Source organism: Nyctibius grandis, chromosome 6 (assembly GCF_013368605.1).
Source record: "Nyctibius grandis isolate bNycGra1 chromosome 6, bNycGra1.pri, whole genome shotgun sequence".
In the NCBI taxonomy this organism is placed as follows: domain Eukaryota; kingdom Metazoa; phylum Chordata; class Aves; order Nyctibiiformes; family Nyctibiidae; genus Nyctibius; species Nyctibius grandis.
Window position 1 is genome coordinate 432,513 of NC_090663.1, and position 23,976 is coordinate 456,488.

Genomic DNA, 23,976 nt, shown 5'->3' on the forward strand with positions numbered 1-23,976 from the left:
AGCAGCATGAGCTGGTCGTTGTTTGTGTGGACCAGCAAACTGGGCGAGTGTGTTATGGCTGGACAAACCTTCGCTGTTAAAGGTGTTCCAACCTGGACATGGGTGAAGAGAGGTCCCTGGTGGGAGGCAAGGTGGGGAGCTCTTCTGCCTTCACCCAGGTGTCCCTTTCTCTCCAAGGCTGGGAGTACGGCATCACCATCCCGCCGGACCGCAAGCCCAAGGCCTGGGTGCCGGCCGAGAAGATGTACCACACCAACCGGCGCCGGCGCTGGGTGCGGCTCCGCCGGAGGGACCTCGCGCAGATGGAGACCATGAGGAAGGTAGGACAGGGAGAAGAGGCTGAGAGTGGGTCAGGGCCGTGTCCTTATCTCTCCACGTGAAAGTGGAGGTGCTTGGCCTCCTGCAGAGCCCTGCTGTGCTTTGGGGCGTGGTGGCCCTGGTCTCTGTGCTGGAGCAGGCAGGAGCCTCTGTGGTTTCCACCATGGAGGTCAACACCTCCCAGAGGTGGAGACCGCTCCAGGGGTGCTTGGTTGGGCTGTGGGGTGGGACGGGGACCTCCACCAATGCCACAAAGCAGCTCTGGGGACAGAGGCTGGCAGAGGTCCCCAGTCTGTCCCCTGTCCCGGTCCCGCTTCCCTCTAGGTGGTGCAATGGGACTGCAAATGCCACCGCAGTGCTGCTGCTCTTCCCTCCCCAGCCCGCTCCCCAAGACACCTTCCTCCCTTTCCAGCACTTCTCCTAGATCGTTGTGGATGGGAAGCGTGGGGAACCCCTGTCCCCCCATCTGCCACAGGGATGCAGGTGTCACAGGGAGGTGGCACAGCTCAGGGCAGAAAAAAGCCTTCATGGGCTTGTGACCAAAGGGATGCAGGTGTCACAGGGAGGTGGCACAGCTCAGGGCAGAAAAAAGCCTTCATGGGCTTGTGACCGAGCCCCTGAGGTGGCCCGTGGTGGTCCCAGGAGGGCTCAGAGGTGGTGGCAAAGCAGAGGGCAGGCTGGGAAGATGGAGGCACTGGTTCTACCCAGGCCTGGGCAGGATGTGGCCCCCTCCTTGCTCAGCACGGGCAGCCCCCAGCCCAGCGAGACCCTCCTCCGAGTGGGTTCACCCCAGGGAGTGGATGAAGGGCTGAACCCTGGCTAAGCTGGAGGGACACTGGGAGGACATGGGGTGGGACACCTCTAGCGGGCATCAACCCAAAGAGGCTGGACCCAGGTTTGGGTGGGCACCACCCTTCCCCTGGAGAGCTTGTGGTGGGGTCCCACCATTGTCCCCTGCCGAGGGGCCGTGGGGTGGTGGGACTGAGCCCCCCCTGAGCCCTGGCGTGTCCCTGCCCCGCAGCACAAGCAGGAGGAGCTGGACGGGGAGGGCTGGGAGTACGCCTCGCTCTTCGGCTGGCGCTTCCACCTCAAGTATCGCCGCACCGACACCTTCCGCCGGCGCCGCTGGAGACGCAGGATGGAGCCCCTGGAGCGCACTGGGGCCGCCGCCGTCTTCGCCTTGGAGGGAGCCCTGGTAGGTACCTGCCTTCCCCCCCCCCCGCCAAATCCCTGCTAGGGAGGGGGAGCCTGGTTGGGTCCACTCCCACCCTCCACCCCAGGGAGCAGACCTGGAGCAAAGCTCGTTATCTGCCGCTCGTTACCTGCCGCCCGCACCCGCCACTGTTTGTTTAGCTGATATTCATGGAATCATAGAGTGTGAGGGGTTGGAAGGGACCTCTGGAGATCATCGAGTCCAACCCCCTGCCAGAGCAGGACCAATCTAGGGCAGGTCACACAGGAACGCATCCAGACGGGGCTGGAAAGTCTCCAGAGAAGGACACTCCACAACCTCTCTGGGGAGCCTGTTCCAGGGCTCTGTAACCCTCACAGTTCTTCCTCATGTTGAGGTTGAACTTCCTGTGCTCCAGCTTGCATCCATTGCCCCTTGTCCTGTCGCAGGGCACAAGTGACAAGAGGTTGCCCGTTTCCTCTTGACACCCAGCCCTCATCTATTTATACCCATTAATCACATCCCCTCTCAGTCTTCTCTTCTCCACACTCAAAAGCCCCAGGTCTCTCAACCTTTCCTCCTAAGGCAGGTGCTCCAGTCCCTTCATCATCCTTGTAGCCCTCCGTTGGACTCTCTCCAGTAGATCTCTGTCCCTCTTGAACTGGGGAGCCCAGAACTGAATGCTGGAGGTCTGACCAGGGTAGAGTAGAGGGGGAGGAGGACCTCCCTCGATCTGCTGGACACACTCTTCTTAATGCACCCCAGGACACCATTGGCCTTCCTGGCCCCAAGGGCACATTGCTGTCCCATGGATAACTTCTTGTCCACCAGGACTCCAAGGTCCTTCTCCACAGAGCTGCTCTCTAGCAGATCATCTCCTAACCTGCACTGGTGCATTTTATTCCTCCTTCCCGTATTCTGGCTCTCTTAACGCCCTGGATTTCATAATCCTTTGCCTTTTCCAATAGCTAAACGAGAACCAACCACAGCAGCACAAAGCCCCTATTATAGGGCTTTTTATTTTTTTTTTTCCCCATTTGGCAGTTTTTTCCCCCCTTTCTCTGCTCTGTCCTCGAACCTGGCAGCCCCTTTGGGACACGGGCAGCTCCGTGGTGTCCGTGTGTATCAGCCCTGATCGGGGCGGGGGTCCCAGCTGCTGCCCACCCCCAGGGCTGCCAGTGGGACCCTTCACCCTGGGGTGACCTGTTGGTGTGATTTTCAGCCAGACCCTTTGTCCCTCTGCATCTCAGCGGAGGTGGGCGAGGAGGATTTCGCTGGGACACCCTCTGACATGGGGTGTGTGGCCGTGCAGGAACCCCCCGTGCCCCTTCTCTGGCTCTGGGGCCGAGGGGAGGCCGGGGGGGGGTCCGCTGAGGCTGCCTTGGTTGTGTGGTGTTCTGAGGGGCTCAGCCATGCCCTCGTTTTGCCTTCGTTAGCCCGCAAAGGCGATGGGTTTGTGAGCTTGGCTGCGGTGCTGGGGCTGGGGGGGGGCTGATGGACCTGTCTGCTGGGGGGTTTGGGGGGTGCGGGGGCAACCCGAGGAGGGAACTTCCCCCCCCAGGTGTGTGAGGCAGAGACTGAAGCAAAGGGGAAGAGGAGCAAAAAGCCCCGTTAAAATGGCAATGTGGCAACGTGCCTGGCGGCCACTGCTTGCCTCGCTCCTGGTGACCCTGGCGTGGTGGCAGGGGGTCCCTGGTTGAGTTAAGAGTCCCCCAGTGTCCCTGGTGTGCTGCTGAACCCCCACCCACCCCAGCCTGCTGGGACTGCCCCTTCCAGCCCTCCACCCCCTAAGCCCCTTAGACCTGGTGGTACCTGATGGTACCGAGCATTTCCCCCAGCGTCAGAAGGACACAGAGCTGTTGGGGCGAGTCCAGAGGAGGCCACGGAGATGCTCAGAGGGCTGGAGCCCCTCTGCTCTGGAGACAGGCTGAGAGAGCTGGGGCTGTTCAGCCTGGAGAAGAGAAGGCTCCGGGGAGACCTTCTAGCACCTTCCAGTGCCCGAAGGGGTTACAGGAAAGCGGGAGAGGGACTTTTTACAAGGGCATGGAGTGATAGGACAAGGGGGAACGGTTTTAAACTGAAAGAGGGGAGATTTAGATTAGATATTAGGAAGAAATTCTTTGGTGTGAGGGTGGTGAGAGCCTGGCCCAGGTTGCCCAGAGAAGCTGTGGCTGCCCCCTCCCTGGCAGTGTTCAAGGCCAGGTTGGATGGTGCTGGGAGCAACCTGGTCTGGTGGAAGGTGTCCCTGCCCGTGGCAGGAACTAGATGGTGTTTAAGGTCCCTTCCAACACAAACCATTCTGTGATTCTATGACTTTGCGTATCTATTTCCTGAGCGTTTCGTAGCCGTCCCAGTTAGCGCTGCAGTCCCCACTTCCCAGCGGCCTCCCACAGCTCTCGTTTATCTTTATGCCAAAGTTACGTCTAGAACTTTTATTATATTTACATGTACCAAATCCAATTTATTATTTTGCTTATTTTCTAACTGAAAACAGCTCTAGCAAAAAAAGCAGTCATTCTGTCGGGCCTTGTCGGGCCTTGTCGGGCCTTGTCGGGCCTTGTCGGGCCTTGCTGGGCCTTGTTGTGCCTTGCCATACTTTTCCCTCTCCCCCTTCCCCAGCAAACCCTGCCCTGAGTGTCACTGTTACTCCTGTACATCCCCAACACAGACATGCACATCCCTTATGCCGAGCACAGGACTGTGCTGCTTCAGGGAGCTGAACCATCGCCTGTTTTCTTCAGACACGGAGATTTTGGGGGATGCTGTCCCTGTGGGGTGACAGCTTGGGAGGTAGCAGCCCGGGAGAGCAGCAGGTGGATCCCTCCCAGCCCTGGCTCTAGCTCCCGGCAGCCGAATTCCCCTCTGCAGTAGGTCACTCTGCCTCGGTGCCCTCATATTTTGGGGTTGCTGGAAGCATTTTCTGTGGTTGCTTGGGTTTCTGCGGATTGCTTTATAAATAACCTCGCCATACTTTCTGGTTGGGCAGCTTCATGCCTTTCCAGCTCTTCTGTCTCGCTCGAATGACTTATGTGTTTTTCCAGGTTGCTGCATCCCAAAATAATACCTACATTTACACAGCGTCTCCCATCCAGCAGCCCCAGACCCTCCAGACCTGCACAGGGTCGACCCCATCCGCTGGAGCCGTGAGCAGGAGGAGAGACTCGGCGTGATGCCGCAGAGCTGGGATCAGGGTGGTGGGGAAGACTGGTTTGGGTTGGAAGGGACCTTAAAGCCCATCCAGTTCCAACCCCCTGCCACGGGCAGGGACACCTTCCACCAGACCAGGTTGCTCAAAGCCCCATCCAACCTGGCCTTGAACCCTGCCAGGGAGGGGGCAGCCACAGCTTCTCTGGGCAACCTGGGCCGGGGTCTCACCACCCTCACAGCAAACAATTTCTTCCTCACATCTCATCTCAATCTCTCCTCTTTCAGTTTAAAACTGTTCCCCCTCATCCTATCACTCCATGCCCTTGTCAAAAGCCCCTCTCCCGCTTTCCTGTAGCCCCTTCAGGCACTGGAAGGTGCTAGAAGGTCTCCCCGGAGCCTTCTCTTCTCCAGGCTGAAGAGCCCCAGCTCTCTCAGCCTGTCTCCATAGCAGAGGTGCTCCAGCCCTCTGAGCATCTCCATGGCCTCCTCTGGACTCGCTCCAACAGCTCCATCCTCCAAAAATCAGCCGAGGGGAACCTTTGGCTGATGGCGAGCTTTGGGTTTTCCATGCCAGGCTGGAAAATCTTGCCTGTTTCTGCTGGTGCTTATGCCCCAGCTTTGCCTCTGCACCAGGCGTGTTTGAGCCACCGCTCCCGGGGCAGGAGAAGAGTGAGGACACGAGTTAACGCGGGCTTTGGCCAGGGTAGGGGTCTGTAGCTTTGTGCCCAAACTACCAACTGGTTGTGGGGGTCCTGGTGGCAAAGCCCAGCTGCAGAGGAGTCTTGCTGAGGGCAGAGCGGTGGTTGCCACCGGGATGAGGGTGCTTCTATCCCCTGGTGCTCCTGTGCCCGAGGTGCGTGGCTGCTACGTTGTACCGTGCACGGGCTCCCGCTGCAGGTCCTGCTGCCTGGGAACCCGACGGGGATGGGGCGAAGGGAGGAGATCGTGGAGGTGCTCCATCCTGCGTGGAGACCCCCAAGGGCACATCATAGTCCTGAGCAAGAGCATTTTCCAATGCTGCCCCAGACAGCAAATGGGGCTTTTGGCTGCATTTGACACCGTCTCTATTACTGTTCACAAGGTTTATACTCCATTAATTTTGCTCGCAAGGAGACTTGGTGAACCTGCTTTAACTACTAACCGCTGCTCTGAGAATGATGAACTTCACGGAGAGGCTTTTCGGTGCTGGGAGGTGGGATGGGAATCGATGACCCTCGGGCTGCTCTTGTTGTTGCATCCTGTTCCCTCCCAGCACAGCGTGGATCAGGAGTTGGGGCCTCTCCTGGGTTAGAAGAGCCTGAGGGTCTCTCCATGGGGAAGCCAAAAGTCCTCTTGGACACTCATGTGGATGGTACCCTGGAGGACCCCATCCTGCAGGGAGCCCTGGCCGCAGCGGGGTGTCCTGGTGTGACCGACCTTGCTTTGCTTTCTCTTGCAGGGAGGAGTGACAGACGACAAGAGCGATGATGGCAAATCCATCTCCACCCTCAGCTTCGGCGTGTCAACAGACCCACCATTTCCTGCATATTTGACTGTAAGGCCCCATGGGTGGGAGGGGAGGGGGGGGATTGCCCTGCAGTGAGTCCTGGCACTGGGGTCTCTGCTGTGGGCACCCCAGAGCTGAGCATAACTAGCAATAGGACAAGAGGACACAGCCTCAAGCTTGGCCAGGGGAGGTTCAGGTTGGACATCAGGAAGCATTTCTTCTCAGCAAGGGTCATTAGCCATTGGAAGGGGCTGCCCAGGGAGGTGGTGGAGTCACCATCTCTGGAGGGGTTTAAGAAAAGCCCGGACATGGCACTTAGTGCCCTGGTCTAGTTGCCGTGGTGGTGTCAGGGCAATGGTTGGACTCGATGATCCCAGAGGGCTCTGCCAACCTGATTGATTCTGTGATTTCCCATCCTCTTCCTCGCACCCACCTCGAGTGCAGGCAGATGGAAAGAGGGGGGTGGGCAAGGATGGGGCATGGCTTGTCCCCCTGGGACCATCGCCGTGGGAAGGATTAAGCCAAGCTGCCCTCAGACACGAGCCCTGGGGCTGGTTAAAAACCCAGCTCTTCCCCCAGTGCCCTCCACTTATCCCAGGACTCGTCTCTTAGTAGTTTCTCATTCCTCCACACAGGTGGGAACAGGTACCACCTCCGCTGCTACATGTACCAAGCTCGGGATCTGATCGCCATGGATAAGGACAGCTTCTCAGGTGAGCCCAGGCGCCCACGTGGCCGTGCTTGTAATTAGTGCTCTAATGAATGCGGGGGAGTAGTGGGGTCTGTAGAGCAATTTCTGGGGTATTTATTGATGCGACATGGGGGGCGTTCGGCAGCCATACAACAAAAGACAGTGGCACGAGGCTTTCCCAAGCCTGGTAGCTTGATTTCCCATCAGCAAAAAAAAAATCAGAGTTTCAAGAACTCTTATGTGAGAAACCAACCAGAAACCACAAGTTACCCAGGTCAGGCGTGAGTCAGAGCTGTTGGCTTTGCTAATAGCTCCTTCTCCCCGAGGTGATGCTGAAAGCTGGTGGTGAGGCTGGGTAGCAGACGGCTCAGGGGTGTGACAACTGAAAACAGAGCGGAGGGCAGGGCTCTTTGCCATGGCACGTCGCCTCGAGCCGTCCCCTCGTGCAGCCAGCGAGCTGCGGGATTGCAGCAGGACGGAGGGCTCTGGGCTGGTGTCCAGTTCATAGAGTCACAGCATGGTGTGGGCGTGGGACTGCCCACCAGTTTGGGCACGGGACTGCCCACCAGTGTGGCCATGGGACTGCCCACCAATTTGGGCATGGGACTGCCCACCAGTGTGGCCATGGGACTGCCCACCAGTTTGGGCATGGGATTACCCACCAGTGTTGGCCCAGGGGTGATGGATCTTGGATGGGATACAGGGCCAGACCCCAAAAGCAGTGCAGGGTGGGGACCCGCAGCGTGGAGCAGTGAGCGGGGACAGCTGGGCATCACCATGCTGGGCAGCAGGACCACAGTCCTGGGGGGCTCCTGCTCCCCCTGGTATGTTGAAGCAGAGGGGAGTGGGCAGGAATGCCCCGGAGAGGTGCAGAGCACCCAAACAATCACCCAGTGTCTGCGCCCCCCGAGGTCCCGTCTCCCCTCCGCCTCCACAAAGGGTTTGTTGTTCGGAGCGGTGGGGACCGAGGTGATCTCATGGCCCTGATCGGCGGAGCGGGGAGGGGAGTCCCTTCCTTGGGAAAAACCCGGCCAAGGACAACATGAGTAACAACATGCCACAATGTGGAATTGTGATCTCCGCTGCCTTAACAAAGCATAAAGGAGTTCATTAAGGGGGCTTTACACAGTTATAAAAATAAACCTCCTGTGCACACGAGGGTCTAAACAAAGGGGCTTTATGGAGGCCTCCTTGAAAAAGAAGAAGAAGGAGGGGGGAAAAAAAAAAAATCCAAATCCATGTTTTTTTGTTGGTTGTAACGCATTCTGCTTTGCTCTGACTGGAAAAAAGCGCGTAAGTGGAAAAGGTTCTTCCCAGGGTGAATGGTGCTCTCTCCAGCCGGCCACCTCGCACTCAGCCCCGGCTCGTTAAACACGTCTTGGAGGCCAAGAAAGAAAATATACCCCCCCCCTTGAGTGCCCCCCATCCCTGGAAGAGGGGAGGGAGGGCGGGGGTGCTGCCCTGTGTTCTGGGGGATGCTCCTCCGTCTCCAGGGTAGGCAGGACACGTCTGGACATGGCACTTAGTGCCCTGGTCTAGTTGCCATGGTGGTGTCAGGGCAATGGTTGGACTCGATGAGCCCAGAGGGCTCTTCCAACCTCATCGATTCTGGGATTCTGTTTTGCTCCCAGCAGAAGCTCACAGTCTCCTGACAGTGCTGGCCTGTCTTAGGACTGGCTTTGGGGTGACCCAGGTGGTACCCCGCTGTATGCTGGTGGACCCCCATACATGTGTCTTGTGGTGGCACGTCATGCTGGGTGCCAGGTGGAGGAGATAGCCTGTGTCCTTCCAAAAAGGCCCCTGATGTCTCCTGCTGCTGTGGAGGTTGGGCTTTGCAGGTAACCAGAGCTCAGGGATCCACCTGGGACCGCTCAGGTGGAAGCAGCAGTCATAGAATCATAGAATTGTTGAGGTTGGAAAAGACCTAAAAGATCATCAAGTCCAACCATCGACCCAGTGCCACCATGCCCACTAAACCATGTCCTGAAGCGCCACGTCTAGACGTTTTTTGAACACCTCCAGGGATGGTGACTCCACCACCTCCCTGGGCAGCCTGTTGTTGTGGAGGTCTCATCCCTGACAAGGACCAGTCGGCACTATCAGGTTATGAAGGGTGTTCAGTCTCCACGGGATCTTATACTGTGATCCCACGGCACGTTTTGAGCCTCTCACCCAGCCCTCGGTCCTGGTTCTGCTGCTGCCTGTGCGGTCCCCATGCCCAGTCCCACCACTGGTGTGGGTTGGATGTCCACAGCAGGTTGGGGCCACATGTTCTTTGAAGCTGTCTGGAAGGGAAGGTGTTAGAGAGGGCTCAGGTTTCATGTTTCTCTTGTTAATTGATCTCAGGCTTCCTGTGTTAATTGCTTTGGTTGTTAAGGGAGGCTACTGCTCACTACTTGGTGCTGCCTCGCAGTGAGAAGCCTCTGGCTTTGTCCTAGTTTAGGGGTGAGACATCTTGGTCGCAGCTGCCTGTGTGCAGGGCTCTGATGAGACCCTGGAGTACCTGCGACATCTGCCTGGGGCTGGCAGATGCGATGCAGCAGCCCTAAGGGAGACCAGAGCCGTCTGCTGCTGATTCTAAAGGACCCGCAGCTCCTTCAGCCTGTTCAGTCTTCCCTGCACAACCCATTGGCCCATGAATGACTATGAGTTGCTTTCTCCTTTCTAGACCAGTAGCTCTAGACCAGGGCCCCGCACTTCAAGAAAGATGTTGAGGTGTTGGAGCGAGTCCAGAGGAGGGTGACCAAGCTGGTGAAGGGTCTGGAGGGTCTGACCTCCGAGGAACGGCTGAGGGAGCTGGGGGTGTTTAGCCTGGAGAAGAGGAGGCTCAGAGGTGACCTTAGTGCAGTCTACAACTACCTGAAGGGAGGTTGTAGTGGGGTGGGAGTCGGCCTCTTCTCCCAGGCAATCAGCGCTAGGACAAGAGGACACAGCCTCAAGCTTGGCCAGGGGAGGGTCAGGTTGGACATTAGGAAGCATTTCTTCTCAGCAAGGGTCATTAGGCATTGGAAGGGGCTGCCCAGGGAGGTGGTGGAGTCACCATCTCTGGAGGGGTTTAAGAAAAGCCTGGACATGGCACTTAGTGCCATGGTCTAGTTGAGATGGTGGTGTCAGGGCAATAGTTGGACTCAATGAGCCCAGAGGGCTCTTCCAACCTGATTGATTGATTTTGTGATTGATTCTGTGACTGATTCTCTAATTCATCCTTTGCCTCTTGTCCCTTGCAGATCCTTATGCCATTGTCTCCTTCCTCCACCAAAGCCAGAAGACAGTGGTGGTCAAGAACACCCTGAACCCCACCTGGGACCAGACGCTCATCTTCTATGAGATAGAGATCTTTGGGGACCCCCAGAACGTGTCTGACTCCCCTCCCAACATCGTGGTGGAAATATATGACCATGACACCTACGTAAGTGTGTCGGCATGAGTGGGACCTTCATGGTGTGAGTGTGCTGGGGTAGATGGGACAAACACATGGCATCACTCCTGTGCTCTGGAGTGTGATGCTCTAACATCTCGAGGTGGCTCAGACATTGAGCTGGACAGTCAGAAGACAAAAATTCAGCAAATAACTCTTCTAGTGATGTCCTTGGTGGCCCAACCAAACCTGCATGTACATCGTGTTTTACAAAGTGGCCAAAGAATCACAGAATGGTTAGGGTTGGAAAGGACCTCTGGAGGTCATCTACATTAACCATATTTCCATGTGGACAAAGCTTGGGACAGGATTTAAAGCAGTCATGCAAGTAGGGGACGGTACACTGATGTTTGCTCAGCTGGCCAAAGGTACCTGAAGTGTCTTCTGGTGGTGGCATTTGTGGCTGGTGAGATAACCTTGGACTGTAGCATGTCACCAGAGCAGAAGGGATTTCAGACTGCGTGTAAGAGCAGTGCATAAGTGAAAAGTGCTTAGGATACACCTCAGGAACGTCTCGGGAACCTCTCAGGAACTCTTCTGCCCTCCCTTCTCCAAAAGACGCCAGCAAGAAGCAGCAGAAGCAACCAAAGGTCCCATTGCAGAGCAGCGAATGGTCTTTTTAAGAGCTGCTGATAGTTAATGTTATAATCATAGAATCATAGAATGGTTTGGGTTGGAAGGGACCTTAAAGCCCATCCAGCTCCAACCCCCTGCCACGGGCAGGGACACCTTCCACCAGCCCAGGTTGCTCCAAGCCCCATCCAACCTGGCCTTGAACACTGCCAGGGAGGGGGCAGCCACAGCTGCTCTGGGCAACCTGGGCCAGTGTACATAGAGTATTCTAGGTATCCTAATGATCACAGAATCCCAGAATCAATGAGGTTGGAAGAGCCCTCTGGGCTCATCGAGTCCAACCATTGCCCTGACACCACCATGGCAACTAGACCAGGGCACTAAGTGCCACGTCCAGGCTTTTCTTAAACCCCTCCAGAGATGGTGACTCCACCACCTCCCTGGGCAGCCCCTTCCAATGGCTAATGACCCTTGCTGAGAAGAAATGCTTCCTCATGTCCAACCTGACCCTCCCCTGGTGAAGCTTGAGGCTGTGTCCTCTTGTCCTAAAAGTCATTAACCATTGGAAGGGGCTGCCCAGGGAGGTGGTGGAGTCACCATCTCTGGAGGTGTTTAAGAAAAGACTGGACATGGCACTTAGTGCCCTGGTCTAGTTGCCATGGTGGTGTCAGGGCAATGGTTGGACTCGATGAGCCCACAGGGCTCTTCCAGCTTGGTTGATTCTGTGATTCTGTGCAAACTTGACTCTATAGGGGCGTCAAAACCATCTTTTTTTCTGAACTGGTCAGACATTGAGCCTGATTTTTGAGTGACTGGCCTGGGGGTGTGTGGTGACGGATGCCTGTGCTTGCCTTTCAGGGTGCGGATGAGTTCATGGGGCGCTGCATTTGCCAGCCCAGCCTGGCGCGCTCGCCGCGGCTCTCCTGGCACCCCGTCATCAAGGCGAACAGAAACGTCGGGGAGCTGCTGGCTGCCTTCGAGCTCATTCAGAGGGAGAAGGTGAGCTCTCCAGCCGCACCTCATCCTGTCCCTAATTGCCATGCTGCCTCCTTTCCTTGGAGCCTCTCAGCACCCGGCAGGATCCAACCTTTGCTCGGAGCTCAGTTACGTCCCCCTGGGCTCAGCAGCTCTGACCAGCCACGGGGGAAGGAGGCTGTGCTTCGGAGCCAGCCGGGGCAGGAGGGACTCCTCATCATGCCCTGGTGTGCTCTCGTTGGCTTTCCCACCTCCCCGTCCCCCTGCACCCACCACCCCTCGCCTTTCTCTGCGGTCAGGATGGGGCACCCAATCATCTGTATGCACCCTCCTCTTCCTCCTCACCCCCTTCAGATCATAGAATCATAGAATTGTTAAGGTTGGAAAAGACCTAAAAGATCATGAAGTCCAACCATCGACCCAATGCCACCATGCCTGCTAAACCATGACCTGAAGCACCACATCTAGATGTTTCATGGGCACCTCCAGGGATGGTGACTCCACCACCTCCCTGGGTAGCCTGTTCCAATGCCTAATGACTCTTTCAGTGAAGAGATGTTACTGCACTGGGTGGGGAGTCCTCTCCAAGGTCTTCTCGGAGTCTTCTGCTTTCTGCTAGGATCAAACGAGGTTCTTGGAGAGGACTCCAAGGTCTTCTCGGAGTCTTCTGCTTTCTGCTAGGATCAAACAAGGTCCTTGGGGTGCACTCCCATCTCCAGGGACCTTGTTTGATCCTAGCAGAAAGCAGCCGGGTGGATCTGAGGCTCTGCTCGTGCCTCCGTGTGGGAGGGAGAGCCCTGCCCTCGTGCCCAGGCTTTTTGGAGCCCAGCGCTGGGCATGGAGGGGGGCAGCGCGTGGCTGTGGGAGGACTGATGTTGCTCTGCCAGATAAAGCTGAGGTGGCACCAGGAGGGCAAATGAAAAGCGTGTGTTTTTCTCTGCAGCCGGCTGTCCATCACATCCCTGGCTTCGAGGTAACGCCTTTCTCCTCTTTGTTGCTCCAATGCCCTGTGCCCCTCTTACCATGCCCCCAGTTTGCCCCTGCAGAGCTGCTGGGTCCCAGCACCATCAGCTGCTCCCACAGAGGTTTGCAGGGGACTCTGCAGCCCTGCTGCTGTAGGCAGTGTGTCCACCCTATCTTAGGGTGAAGGAATCCCCAGGTAGAGATGCCCGTTTCCTTCAGCTGATGGTAACGAGAGCTGGAGTGAGTGGGGCAGCTCACTTTTGTCCTGTCTTACAGGGCAAATACATCCCTTCCCAGATATAGTCCTGCAGGTCTCCAACACACCGTTACTCTTCTGCCCTGTGATAATTTCAGCGTCTAATAATTCTAATTCATAGAATAGAATCACAGACTGGTTTGGGTTGGAAGGGACCTTAAAGCCCATCCAGGTCCAACCCCCTGCCATGGGCAGGGACACCTTCCACCAGCCCAGGTTGCTCCCAGCCCCATCCAACCTGGCCTTGAACACTGCCAGGGAGGGGGCAGCCACAGCTTCTCTGGGCAACCTGGGCCAGGGTCTCACCACCCTCACAGCAAAGAATTTCTTCCTCAGATCTCATCTCAATCTCCCCTCTGTCAGTTTAAAACCGTTCCCCCTCGTCCTGTCACTCCATGCACTTGTAAAAAGCCCCTCTCCCGCTTTCCTGTAGCCCCTTCAGGCACTGGAAGGTGCTAGAAGGTCTCCCTGGAGCCTTCTCTTCTCCAGGCTGACCAGCCCCAGCTCTCTCAGCCTGTCTCCAGAGCAGAGGGGCCCCAGCCCTCTGAGCATCTTCGTGGCCTCCTCTGTACCTTTGTGGCCATGTTTGAAGTTACCTGTGCTGATTTCTTCTCAGACCTCGGGGGTGGTGGTGTGCAGGAACTTGGAAAGCATTTTTTTCTGTTAAATTATCGGCTACAATTAAAAGCCATAGGATGGGCTCATGGATGAGAATTGCTCTAACTCTGTACTTTCTCTTCTCCAAACAGAATGAGCTGTCCTCCAGCCTGGACGAGGTGAGTCTGTAAGATTTAGTCATCTCTTCATCTTGGAAGTTGTTAAAATTGTGCCACCACGGGGCAACCACCTCTTTTCAGTTGAGTCAAGTCAATAGCATGAGGATGTTAGTAACCTGAGGGGTCAGCAGCAGGCCGGGGTAGATGGGCTCCAGGCTTAACCCAAGAAGTGTTCCTGAAGGCAGGGCATGTCGGGTAATATTTAACCTTTGTGGGACGTGTGTGCATGAGATCTGCTGGTGTTCAACCCTTCCAAACAAAGCATGTAAAAGCCAAAGTGCTGGGCTGGCCTTTGGCTGGACCTCAGCTGAAATCCCAGTTGGAAAGTTTGCAACTTTTCGTGGGGAATTCACCATGAACTGGGGCATGTGCTGGACTGTTCCAGTTGCTCTGAATGAAATAATCTCCTTGGCATCCCCAGCTGCTGCTTGGGCAACGTGTCAAAGCTGCTACCCAGACCTTGTGTGTCCTACCGAGCAGATCACAGGCTGAACCAAGCACTGCCAGGATAGGCTGGTATCCTGTAAAGCCCAAGGCAGGGAGCTGAACAAAGGGCATGTCCATTTGAGTGTTGTGGTGGCCCTAGGAGCCAGTTAACCCCAAAGTCTGGGAGGTGAGCTAGGAGGGACCTGGGGCATGCAGAGAGCCTGGCCACATTCCCATGAAAGGTTGGATGGGATAAACACGTTTTTGCAAGATGGGTTTCTTCCACCCAAGCAGCCTGTCCTGATGGTGTGGAGCTCATCTTCGTGCTCCACGTGGGCTGAGATGGATGAGCTCGTGTAAACATAACCATCTTTCTGCTCTTTCTCCTCCATTTCTTGCCACTGCCATTTCTGGACGGGGCACTCCACAGCTCTGCACCCCTGCCTTGTTCTACGAGGGGCTCCTCCAATGGGTACCTTTTATGCTCCGACACTTGACTCTCCTCTGTTCCTCTGCTTTTGCCCAGAAGCCAAGCAAAGTCCCAACTGAGGCTCTCAGAGAGACCAGCTCCTTCAGACACAGCCTGGCCTGACCCACCTGCCCTGCAGGAACCCAGAATCCCAGAATCAATCAGGTTGGAAGAGCCCTCTGGGCTCATCGAGTCCAACCATTGCCCTGACACCACCATGGCAACTAGACCAGGGCACTAAATGCCATGTCCAGGCTTTTCTTAAACCCCTCCAGAGATGGTGACTCCCCCACCTCCCTGGGCAGCCCCTTCCAATGGCTAATGACCCTTGCTGAGAAGAAATGCTTCCTAATGTCCAACCTGAACCTCCCCTGGCGAAGCTTGAGGCTGTGTCCTCTTGTCCTATCACTAGTTGCCTGGGAGAAGAGACTGACTCTGTGCACTCAAACTGGGAGACATTTCCAGCCACTGTTTTAACTGGTCTGATCTGTGTTGACTTTTGCTCACCTCTCTTCCAATCCTATATTAAAGTCAGGGTTGGACTAGATGATCTCCAGAGCTCCAGTCCACCCTGATTCCCTCTGACTTGTCTCATTCAAACCATCCCAGGTGCCGGCAGACCCCACAGGCCTGTTCATGGATGTCTCCTCCATCCAGCTGACTGTGTCTGGGTTGAGAGCTGTGTCTGGGAATTGCTTGTTCCCCACTACCACCCTGAACCCTCCCTGCTCCTGCCTCGTCCCCAGGACTCACTGCCCATTTCTGTCCCATCTGGTGAAACATTTAATGCTCCTTCATTCAGCAGAGACCCAGGAGAATGACTGCAAAACAACCAGGAGAGCAGCAGGGATTGAGAAGGACTTAGAAATGGCTAGTGCTAGCTGAAGACACCACAGTGTTAGGAGCCAAGCAAACACTGTTGGCTTTCAACGCTGCTGTTGAACCTGGGGAGGACGGGGTGCAGACAGGAGGTCTTTCTCCAAGGCTTTCCCCTTTTCCCATACAGATTTGCCAGAGGACAGAAGGATTTAAATGATCTTTAGTCCAATGACTATAAGGAAATGCAACACGTGATATTTGCATCAGTGAAGATTTAGGTGCCCTGTTAGGGAGAACACCTCTCTTCTTGGGAACAGACTGTGCAGCCATCTCGTGGGAGCTGGGTGGAGTCTGAGCCTGCCTTGGGGTTTGGAGATGGGCTAGGTGACTTCTGCATCTCTATTATGTGACTTAAATGCAACTTAAGCAAATTTAAAGCTAGAAGTGAATATACAAGGAGAGACTGAGGGTCTTCTTGGTTCAGTCCATGCTTAGGCACCTTGGTGTGCTCTAAGTGCTCTGGGGCACAAAGAAAAGCTGGGGATAGGTCTTCAAGGGGTCTTCAAGGGCCACTTGGTCTATTCCTCTACCCCAAGGAAGGATCAGCTCATGTTGATGGTGTGATATCTTAAATTAAGGCTCTGGGTAAGTAGGTGGGTTACCAGACGTGCTGAGCACCAGAGCGATGCTGGGGGTGCTCTGCACCTCTCCCTTCCCCTGAGGCACTCACCTCCCAGGTAACCTTCCCTTTCCCTGCTAGCACTAACCATTTCTGGGAGCACGTGGACCATGGGAGGTGCCTGCTGCAGATTTACCATCTGCCCCGAATGGAGTTACTGAGTCTTCAGCTGACAAGCAGCTTGATTCAGCAGCCACCAGCAACTGCCAATGAAAATTAAAGCTTAGCATCTAGTATATCTAACCATGAAAAATCCCTTTGTAGAGCATTTATATGCATACATATAAACCTGAACCAATCCTATACCTGAAATACATATACAGAAATCACAGAAATCATGATGATCAATCAATCAATGAGGTTGGAAGAGCCCTCTGGGCTCATCGAGTCCAACCATTGCCCTGACACCACCATGGCAACTAGACCAGGGCACTAAGTGCCATGTCCAGTCTTTTCTTAAACCCCTCCAGAGATGGTGACTCCACCACCTCCCTGGGCAGCCCCTTCCAATGGCTAATGACCCTTGCTGAGAAGAAATGCTTCCTAATGTCCAACCTCAACCTCCCATGGCGAAGCTTGAGGCTACACACCTAATTTAATGCAATAATACGCCAGTCTGCAAAGAATGCCAGTCTCCTAAACTGGTTCCAGCTGCCCTTGGTTGAGGGTTGCATTTTCAGAGGTTTTGCTTTCATTCCTGCCTTTTTGGTGACTCTGAACGCAAAGATGCAGGTCAAGAAGAACCCGAACACTGGGAGGGCTCAGAGCCCGTCCTCTGCGAGTGGCCGGGGAAGGCTGGCTCCCTCTTTCCTCCTCCATGAAAGCAAATTTGGAAGCTCTCACCTGCCATCCAGATGTGGTCTCACCCTGAAGGAAATCTCCTTCTGTATACACGGTGCATAGATAGCTTTACCTGAGCCCTCTCCTGGGGCCTGCAGCTTGGCAGTTGCCAGATGAGGTTTATAGCCAAGCTGTTGTATGAACAACAACCCCTTCCTGCACCTGGAGGTGGTGCCAACCCTCCATCCCACAGTGCTGCCCCCACTGAACTGTCTGCTGCCCTTTGGGAGCTGGTCACAGCATCTCACTCTGTCCACCTCAAGGAGCTGTATTTTGCTAACTGACCCCGTGCTGCTGCTTCATCTCCTCTCCTCATCCCTCTGCTTAACCATCCCACCGAGGTCCTGGTGTGGGATAGATGCTCTTTCATCCCCTGCTCCACTAAAGGACCTCGATGGAGGGTAGATCCCTCTTAGTGCCCTTGGAAAGGCTCAGGGATCACTCTCAGCAGTAGATGTTTGATCTTTTCCAGGGTCACATTAAAGTGAAAGAAAGAGTTTGCAAGTACCTTCATCCCCCCAGCCCTCATCTCCCCCTGTCTGGGTGTCCTGGACTTCTGGGGGCAGATGAGTTTTGCAGAGAGAAGGAGACTCTGGGGGGATGCAGCGTGGGGAGGGGTAGACGATGGGGTTGGTGTCCCATCATGGCATGACCTGATGTGCCCTTGGCATCCCTTCTCCCCGCAGTCTGCAGACTCTGACCTGCCGTACCCCCCGCCCCAGCGGGAGCCCAACATCTACATGGTCCCCCAAGGCATCAAACCAGTCCTGCAGCGCACAGCCATCGAGGTGAGTGATGGGCAGCTCATGAGGCAGAATAACACCCCAAATGTGTGTCCCTAACGGGGTGGTTGAGACCCAGCAATGGGATCCAAGCCAGACTCTGTGGATACAGAGTCCCACCAGTGCTGGGAGCTGGTTCTGCCCATGGGTCATCAGTCAAAAAATGCTGTTTTGCTGGGAAAACAAGTCTCACCACGCAGTCAAGTCCTAGGGCAGAGCTCAGCCCTGCACCACGCTTGCTTTTCAGAAGGATGATGTACCTCACACCGGGATACTTGCCCAAAACAGAGATGCTCCATTAATAGGGAAGCAGTTGTGCATCTGGTGCATACAGAGGAGTGCTTGCTGTACGACCTGGCTTCTCCCAGCACCAGCTGTCCTTCATGGTTGATTCAGCTCTCCTTCATGGTGGGCCGCCCTTCAGGTTTACCTCCATTGCTGAGAAGCTCAGTGAGATATCTGGAGGCAGACCTTTGGCTCAGTCTTTGCTGTCTGTTCCCTTCCCCCTTCAGATCCTGGCCTGGGGGCTGAGGAACCTCAAGAGCTACCAGCTGGCCAGCGTCACCTCGCCCAGCCTGCTGGTGGAGTGTGGAGGCCAGCTCGTGCAGTCCTGCGTCATCAAGAACGTCAAGAAGAACCCCAACTTTGACGTCTGTGTGCTCTTCATGGAAGTGGTGAGGACTGGGCCCCCACCCTGCAGTGATGGGGTCATAGTAGAGCTGGTTGGGAAGGACCTCCAGAGGTCCCATAAAAAATGCATCCTATGGTGAAGCTAATTCTGTCCTGCTCAGCCTTGGTTCTCTTTGGGGAGGTGCAGAGCAGCTGCCCTCCCCACCCTGTGTAGTTACATGGTCCCTCCCCTCCACCCACAGCGTTTACCCAAGGAGAGCCTGTACAGCCCCCCCATCATCGTCAAAATCATCGACAACAGGCCGTTCGGCCGAAGGCCCGTGGTGGGGCAGTGCACCATCCGCTCGTTGGAGGACTTCTACTGTGACCCCTACCGAGAGGAGATGGATGGTCCCCAGGAGCACTCAGGTACGTGCTGCCACGAGGACCATGCTGGCTGCACGCCCATGACCTTCTTCAGGAGGAGCTGTGGGTCGCTGTATCCAGTGCTTTTAGCTCAGCCCAGCTGTAGGTCTGGTACAAAGAGCCCAGGAGGTGCCAAGGAGGAGTTCAGCTCTGGGGTTGGTTGGTGAGATGGGCTGTCCCTTGGCCAAGCTGTTCAACCCGCATGAACGTGAGCTTTGGCTGGTGTGAAGGCTCTGGGCAAGGCTGAGATTCCTCCTGGAGGCTGATCCCAAGGTGGCTTGGCTTTGGGGTTTCTAACAGCTGGATGTCCTCAGCATGCTCCTGCTTGCTCTGGTTGCAGATGACGTGAGCCTCACGCCCAGGGATGACGTCCTAATTGACATCGATGACAAGGAGCCTCTTATTCCTGTCCAGGTATGGAAAAAATCCCAGCGGTGGGAAGACACTGGTTTCTTACCTTACGTGATACGGTGGAACTTGTGTGGGTACAGGGCTGGGGTGGAGCGTGATGCAGATCTCTGATGTGAGGTTGTGCCTGGTTTTAACCTTCCTTTTGCATCTCCCACCTCTCTTTTCACCCCCTCTCCTCCACCGTGCCACAGTGAACAACCACAAACTCATCCTGCTCCCCTGGGTTTAATATGAGGTGTCAGATTTTCTTTCCTGGGGGAGAGACAACAGACTCTCTCCATGCCAGGCTCTTCCCTCCAACGTCTCTTCCTCAAATGCATGGTTTGGTTTGAGGCTGCAAAAGGCTGGCACTCACCCCCTTAGGGCTCTGCTGTGCAGGATGCTCTCTTGGAAGTGACAATCACTGCCCCAGAGAGCTGATAGTCTTGAGGGGACTTACCCCAGCACTGGAGAGGGTGAACTGATGCTGGCAGATGGGATGGTTTGCCCAAGGCCACACTAGAAGCAAAGGTTCCTTGTGGCTCAGTGGTCCTTTCCACAACCACGGGGCCAGGTCTCCTTTCCCTGGTGAAGGGCGACCAAGCTGGGGAAGGGTCTGGAGGGTCTGACCTACGAGGAACGGCTGAGGGAGCTGGGGGTGTTTAGCCTGGAGAAGAGGAGGCTCAGAGGTGACCTTAGTGCAGTCTACAACTACCTGAAGGGAGGTTGGAGCGGGGTGGGAGTCGGCCTCTTCTCCCAGGCAACCAGCGATAGGACAAGAGGACACAGCCTCAAGCTTGGCCAGGGGAGGGTCAGGTTGGACATGAGGAAGCATTTCTTCTCAGCAAGGGTCATTAGCCATTGGAAGGGGCTGCCCAGGGAGGTGGTGGAGTCACCATCTCTGGAGGGGTTTAAGAAAAGCCTGGACATGGCACTTAGTGCCATGGTCTAGTTGCCATGGTGGTGTGAGGGCAATGGTTGGACTCGATGAGCCCAGAGGGCTCTTCCAGCCTGACTGATTCTGGGATTCTGTGTGATTCTGTGAAACCTGCTCCTCGTTAGGCTAATTTGGAGCGAGGCCGGAGGCTCTGTTATTGTGTGCACGCGGTGCCCTGGCACGGCGGGGCTGTTTAAATTGCAAACAAGAATTAATCCCCTCCTCAGATGTGGTGGTGCATCGGGGGGAAGCCGTCGCTCCGGGAGCCGCACCCCTTCACCGCAGGCGCCACGGGATCTGGCCCTGCTCCCCCCACCTCCTCCCACCCCGGCATAAGCAGCTCCGGGCAGGAGCGGGGTGAGGGAGAGCTGGGCTGGTGGGTTCCCCGTGTGTGACGGGAGGAAGGAAAGGAGCAGTCCCTGACGCTCCTCCAACTCCAGCCTTTCCAAAGCTTTGCTCTGGGTGCTCTTGTCCAAACACACTTTCTGCTCTTTACCACCTTTTAAAGCCAGTGCAATATCAGAGCACTCCTGCAGAAGCTGTGGGCACTTCTGATGGCATGTCACAGCCAGGACTGTCTGTCTGTCACAGAATCCCAGAATCAACCAGGTTGGAAGAGCCCTCTGGGATCATCAAGTCCAACCATTGCCCTGACACCATCAAGTCAACTAGACCAGGGCACTAAGTGCCATGTCCAGGCTTTTCTTAAACCCCTCCAGAGATGGTGACTCCCCCACCTCCCTGGGCAGCCCCTTCCAATGGCTAATGACCCTTGCTGAGAAGAAATGCTTCCTAATGTCCAACCTGACCCTCCCCTGGCCAAGCTTGAGGCTGTGTCCTCTTGTCCTATCGCTGTCTTTTGAATTACACCCTCTCACTCAATATTCTTCAGAAATTTGTGTGCTTTCCATCCAAATTAATGGAAAAACACTCTTTCCCTGGCTCTGAAGTTCTTCCCCAAGACTTTGGGGTGCTCCTTGTCCCAGTGGAGACCCATACACGGTGGAGGGGTACACGGATCAATGCTTCATCCTTGGTACAGCTGGCTCTCCAGCCACTACCTGCTTTCAAAATTAGGACCACTATCGTGTCTGCAGCAGGGTGGGATCCATAGCAGGGACTGCATTCTTCTCAGCAAGGGTCATTAGACACTGGAAGGGGCTGCCCAGGGAGGTGGTGGAGTCACCATCTCTGGAGGGGTTCAAGAAAAGCCTGGACATGGCACTTAGTGCCATGGTCTAGTTGCCATGGTGGTGTCAGGGCAATGGTTGGACTCAATGATCCCAGAGGGCTCTTCCAACCTCATTGATTCTGGGATTCTCTGGTGTTACCAAACCTGCTCACATCAGCCTTTTGGGGACGAAAGCTATGGATGGGGATACTTTTATAGGGGTGTACCCAGTATGTGCTGCTGGGGGGCTGCTCCCCGGTGGTGGCCCAGGGCTGTGTCTGAGGAAGGAGCGAGACAGAGGTTTGCAGTTGGAGGGACCGCAGTTCTGCAATAAACTATTTATTCCCTGGGGCAGTTTAAAGCCTATTGAAAGCATCTGCAAACCTGGATCAAACTCGGGGAACAGTTTAAACGGGAGGTGAAAGGATGGGAAGGGGGAGAGGGACGTGGCAAAGCCAAAACACGCTGCTGCAGCGGTTTCAGAGTGGAAGACTTTGACCTTTCTGTCCTGAAACAAACATTTCGCAAACAAAACACCCTGCAATGAATTGAATTATTCAGTCTGACCCCAGATTAATTCTCCTGTTTGTTTGTTTGTCTCTCACTTTTGCCCTTTGTTTGGGAAGCGGAGGAGGAGGAGGGAGCTTATTCCTGGAAAGCCAAACCAAAGTTTCCACCAGCTCCCTCTCTAACCTCCACAGTTTGGCCCTGGATGCTGTCCCTCCCATGGCCACCCTCTCCTGGTGTTGGACAGGAGTTGGGATGACTTTTGCTTAGGTGGTCTGACACCCTGCAGCCATCAGGGTCCCTCCACCCCGCTCTGCTCCCCTCTGGGTCCAGGTGTGGAGGGTGAAGGAGGAGTCCTAGTCTGCAGAGACCATCCTACCCCTTCTCCCAGGGAAAGGGGATGCATCCCAGGCCAGGAGCCCATGCCCAGGGCCACAGTCTCCGTTCCTCTTGCTCTTCCAGTGGTGACCTTGGAAGCAGGAGCCAGGACTGTTCCTGCCCGTGCATGGGTGTGTTTCACTGGGGGGCTCCAAAGCCTTTCTCCCTCCTTGCCAAGCCTGGCTTTGGTCCCTCCTCTGATGGACGACTGGAACAAAGGATCACTTTGTTGTCCTCATCTGAAACAGAGAAAACAAACAGATGCGAAGCCCCTCTGCTCTGAGGTTGCTCTTTGTGTTGTCCATCTCTTCCAAGTGGGGTGAGGAGTTCAACCTGAGGTCTATTTAAAACAAATCTGTGTGCACATGAACTGCAAATCTCATGGCTACCAAATGTGAAGAAAAGAAGATCCTAAAACTCATAGAAAAGCAGTTTTTCTGTAGCAAGGTCTGCTGGGCTAAGCCCTCCTGGTTTGCTTCTCTGGGAGATGCACAGAGAAGGTTTTTGCGAGGGCTGAGTTTGCACAAGTGGCTGCGGGGTTTCTTGGGTGAGCCTGGTGTGGACCTGCCTGTATTCCTGCCTGTATTCCTGCCTGTATTCCTGCCTGCTCTGCACCCGCAGCCTCCCCTTGGTCTCCGTGCTCTTTCTTGGGTCCTCATCCCCATGGGCAGCAGAGCAGGAAGGACAACCATGAGGTCCATCTGCACTCCCAAGGGATGAGCAGACACTTGTATCTCCTGATAAAACAGTCACAGAGGAGCTGTCTCCCACCAGCCTCCGAGCTGCATGGGTGTCCCAGTGGGACCCGAGCCTGGGGGAATCGTTCCCTCATGAACCAGCTGTAAATTCGGTGGGTTTGGCTTGACCCAAGGTATGATGGGGTCAAAAGCAGCGTGTTCGGGGCCCAGCCTGAGCTGGCGAGGAGGGGGAGTGCAGGCAGGCTTGGCCTGATGCTCAAACCCAGCAAGTTTCTGGTGAGAACATCTCCTTTCTCCCCCTTCTCCATCTTGAAGGAAACACACCTTGCAAGGCAGAAGCAGAGCTGCCGCTTGCTGCCCAGGGTCGGGGGTAGGTCAGGGGAAGGCGACACTGTTTGGGTTCATTCATTTTATTTCTCCTAAATTGTGCTTTTGCTGATGTATGTTAAACATTGTTTCTCTAACCCCATTGATAACCGATCATTTTAATTTGTAGCTTGCGGAGGGTATGACCAGCTCAGCACTAATTAACATACCAGCTTCTCGGGCCCAGCCTCATGTAGGTATTGCTTAATTTCTAACTTCCTTGCTTGATTAATGGGTTTTATGAATGATATATGTGCATGTATATATATTTAAAGATCTGCAAAAATTGAGGCATTTCTTTTTGTGAAAGCTCCTCTTGCTGTCCTAGAAAAATGGGGTTTTCTTCTTGCTACTGGTGTGTGCATTTGAGCAATCGCTGTCCAGAGAAAACGAGGTTGGTTTTTGGAGGAGGGATGAGGAAGCTTCCTCCCTCTCGTCCTTGCAGAGCTGGCAGAATTACGTATGTGTTGAGGTCAGATGTTTTCCCGACAGCCTCTGGCTGCTTCTGGTGAGGCCACACCTTGGATACTGTGTCCAGTTGTGGGCCCTGCACTTCAAGAGAGATGTTGAGGTGTTGGAGTGAGTGCAGAGGAGGGCGACCAAGCTGGTGAAGGGTCTGGAGGGTCTGACCTGCGAGGAACGGCTGAGGGAGCTGGGGGTGTTTAGCCTGGAGAAGAGGAGGCTCAGAGGTGACCTTAGTGCAGC

General features: G+C 55.2%; 1 protein-coding gene across 1 annotated transcript in view; it reads left to right on the forward strand.

The window, feature by feature from the left end:
- Nucleotides 1-23,976, forward strand: part of DYSF (dysferlin) — a 107,499-nt gene that overhangs the window by 31,863 nt on the left and 51,660 nt on the right. The window contains 14 exon segments of the mRNA XM_068402998.1: nt 178-320; nt 1,340-1,513; nt 6,075-6,134; nt 6,137-6,170; nt 6,758-6,835; nt 10,041-10,222; nt 11,663-11,803; nt 12,723-12,752; nt 13,748-13,774; nt 17,694-17,795; nt 18,302-18,463; nt 18,662-18,827; nt 19,165-19,238; nt 23,402-23,464. Of these exon segments, the coding sequence (XP_068259099.1) occupies nt 178-320; nt 1,340-1,513; nt 6,075-6,134; nt 6,137-6,170; nt 6,758-6,835; nt 10,041-10,222; nt 11,663-11,803; nt 12,723-12,752; nt 13,748-13,774; nt 17,694-17,795; nt 18,302-18,463; nt 18,662-18,827; nt 19,165-19,238; nt 23,402-23,464 (1,436 nt within the window).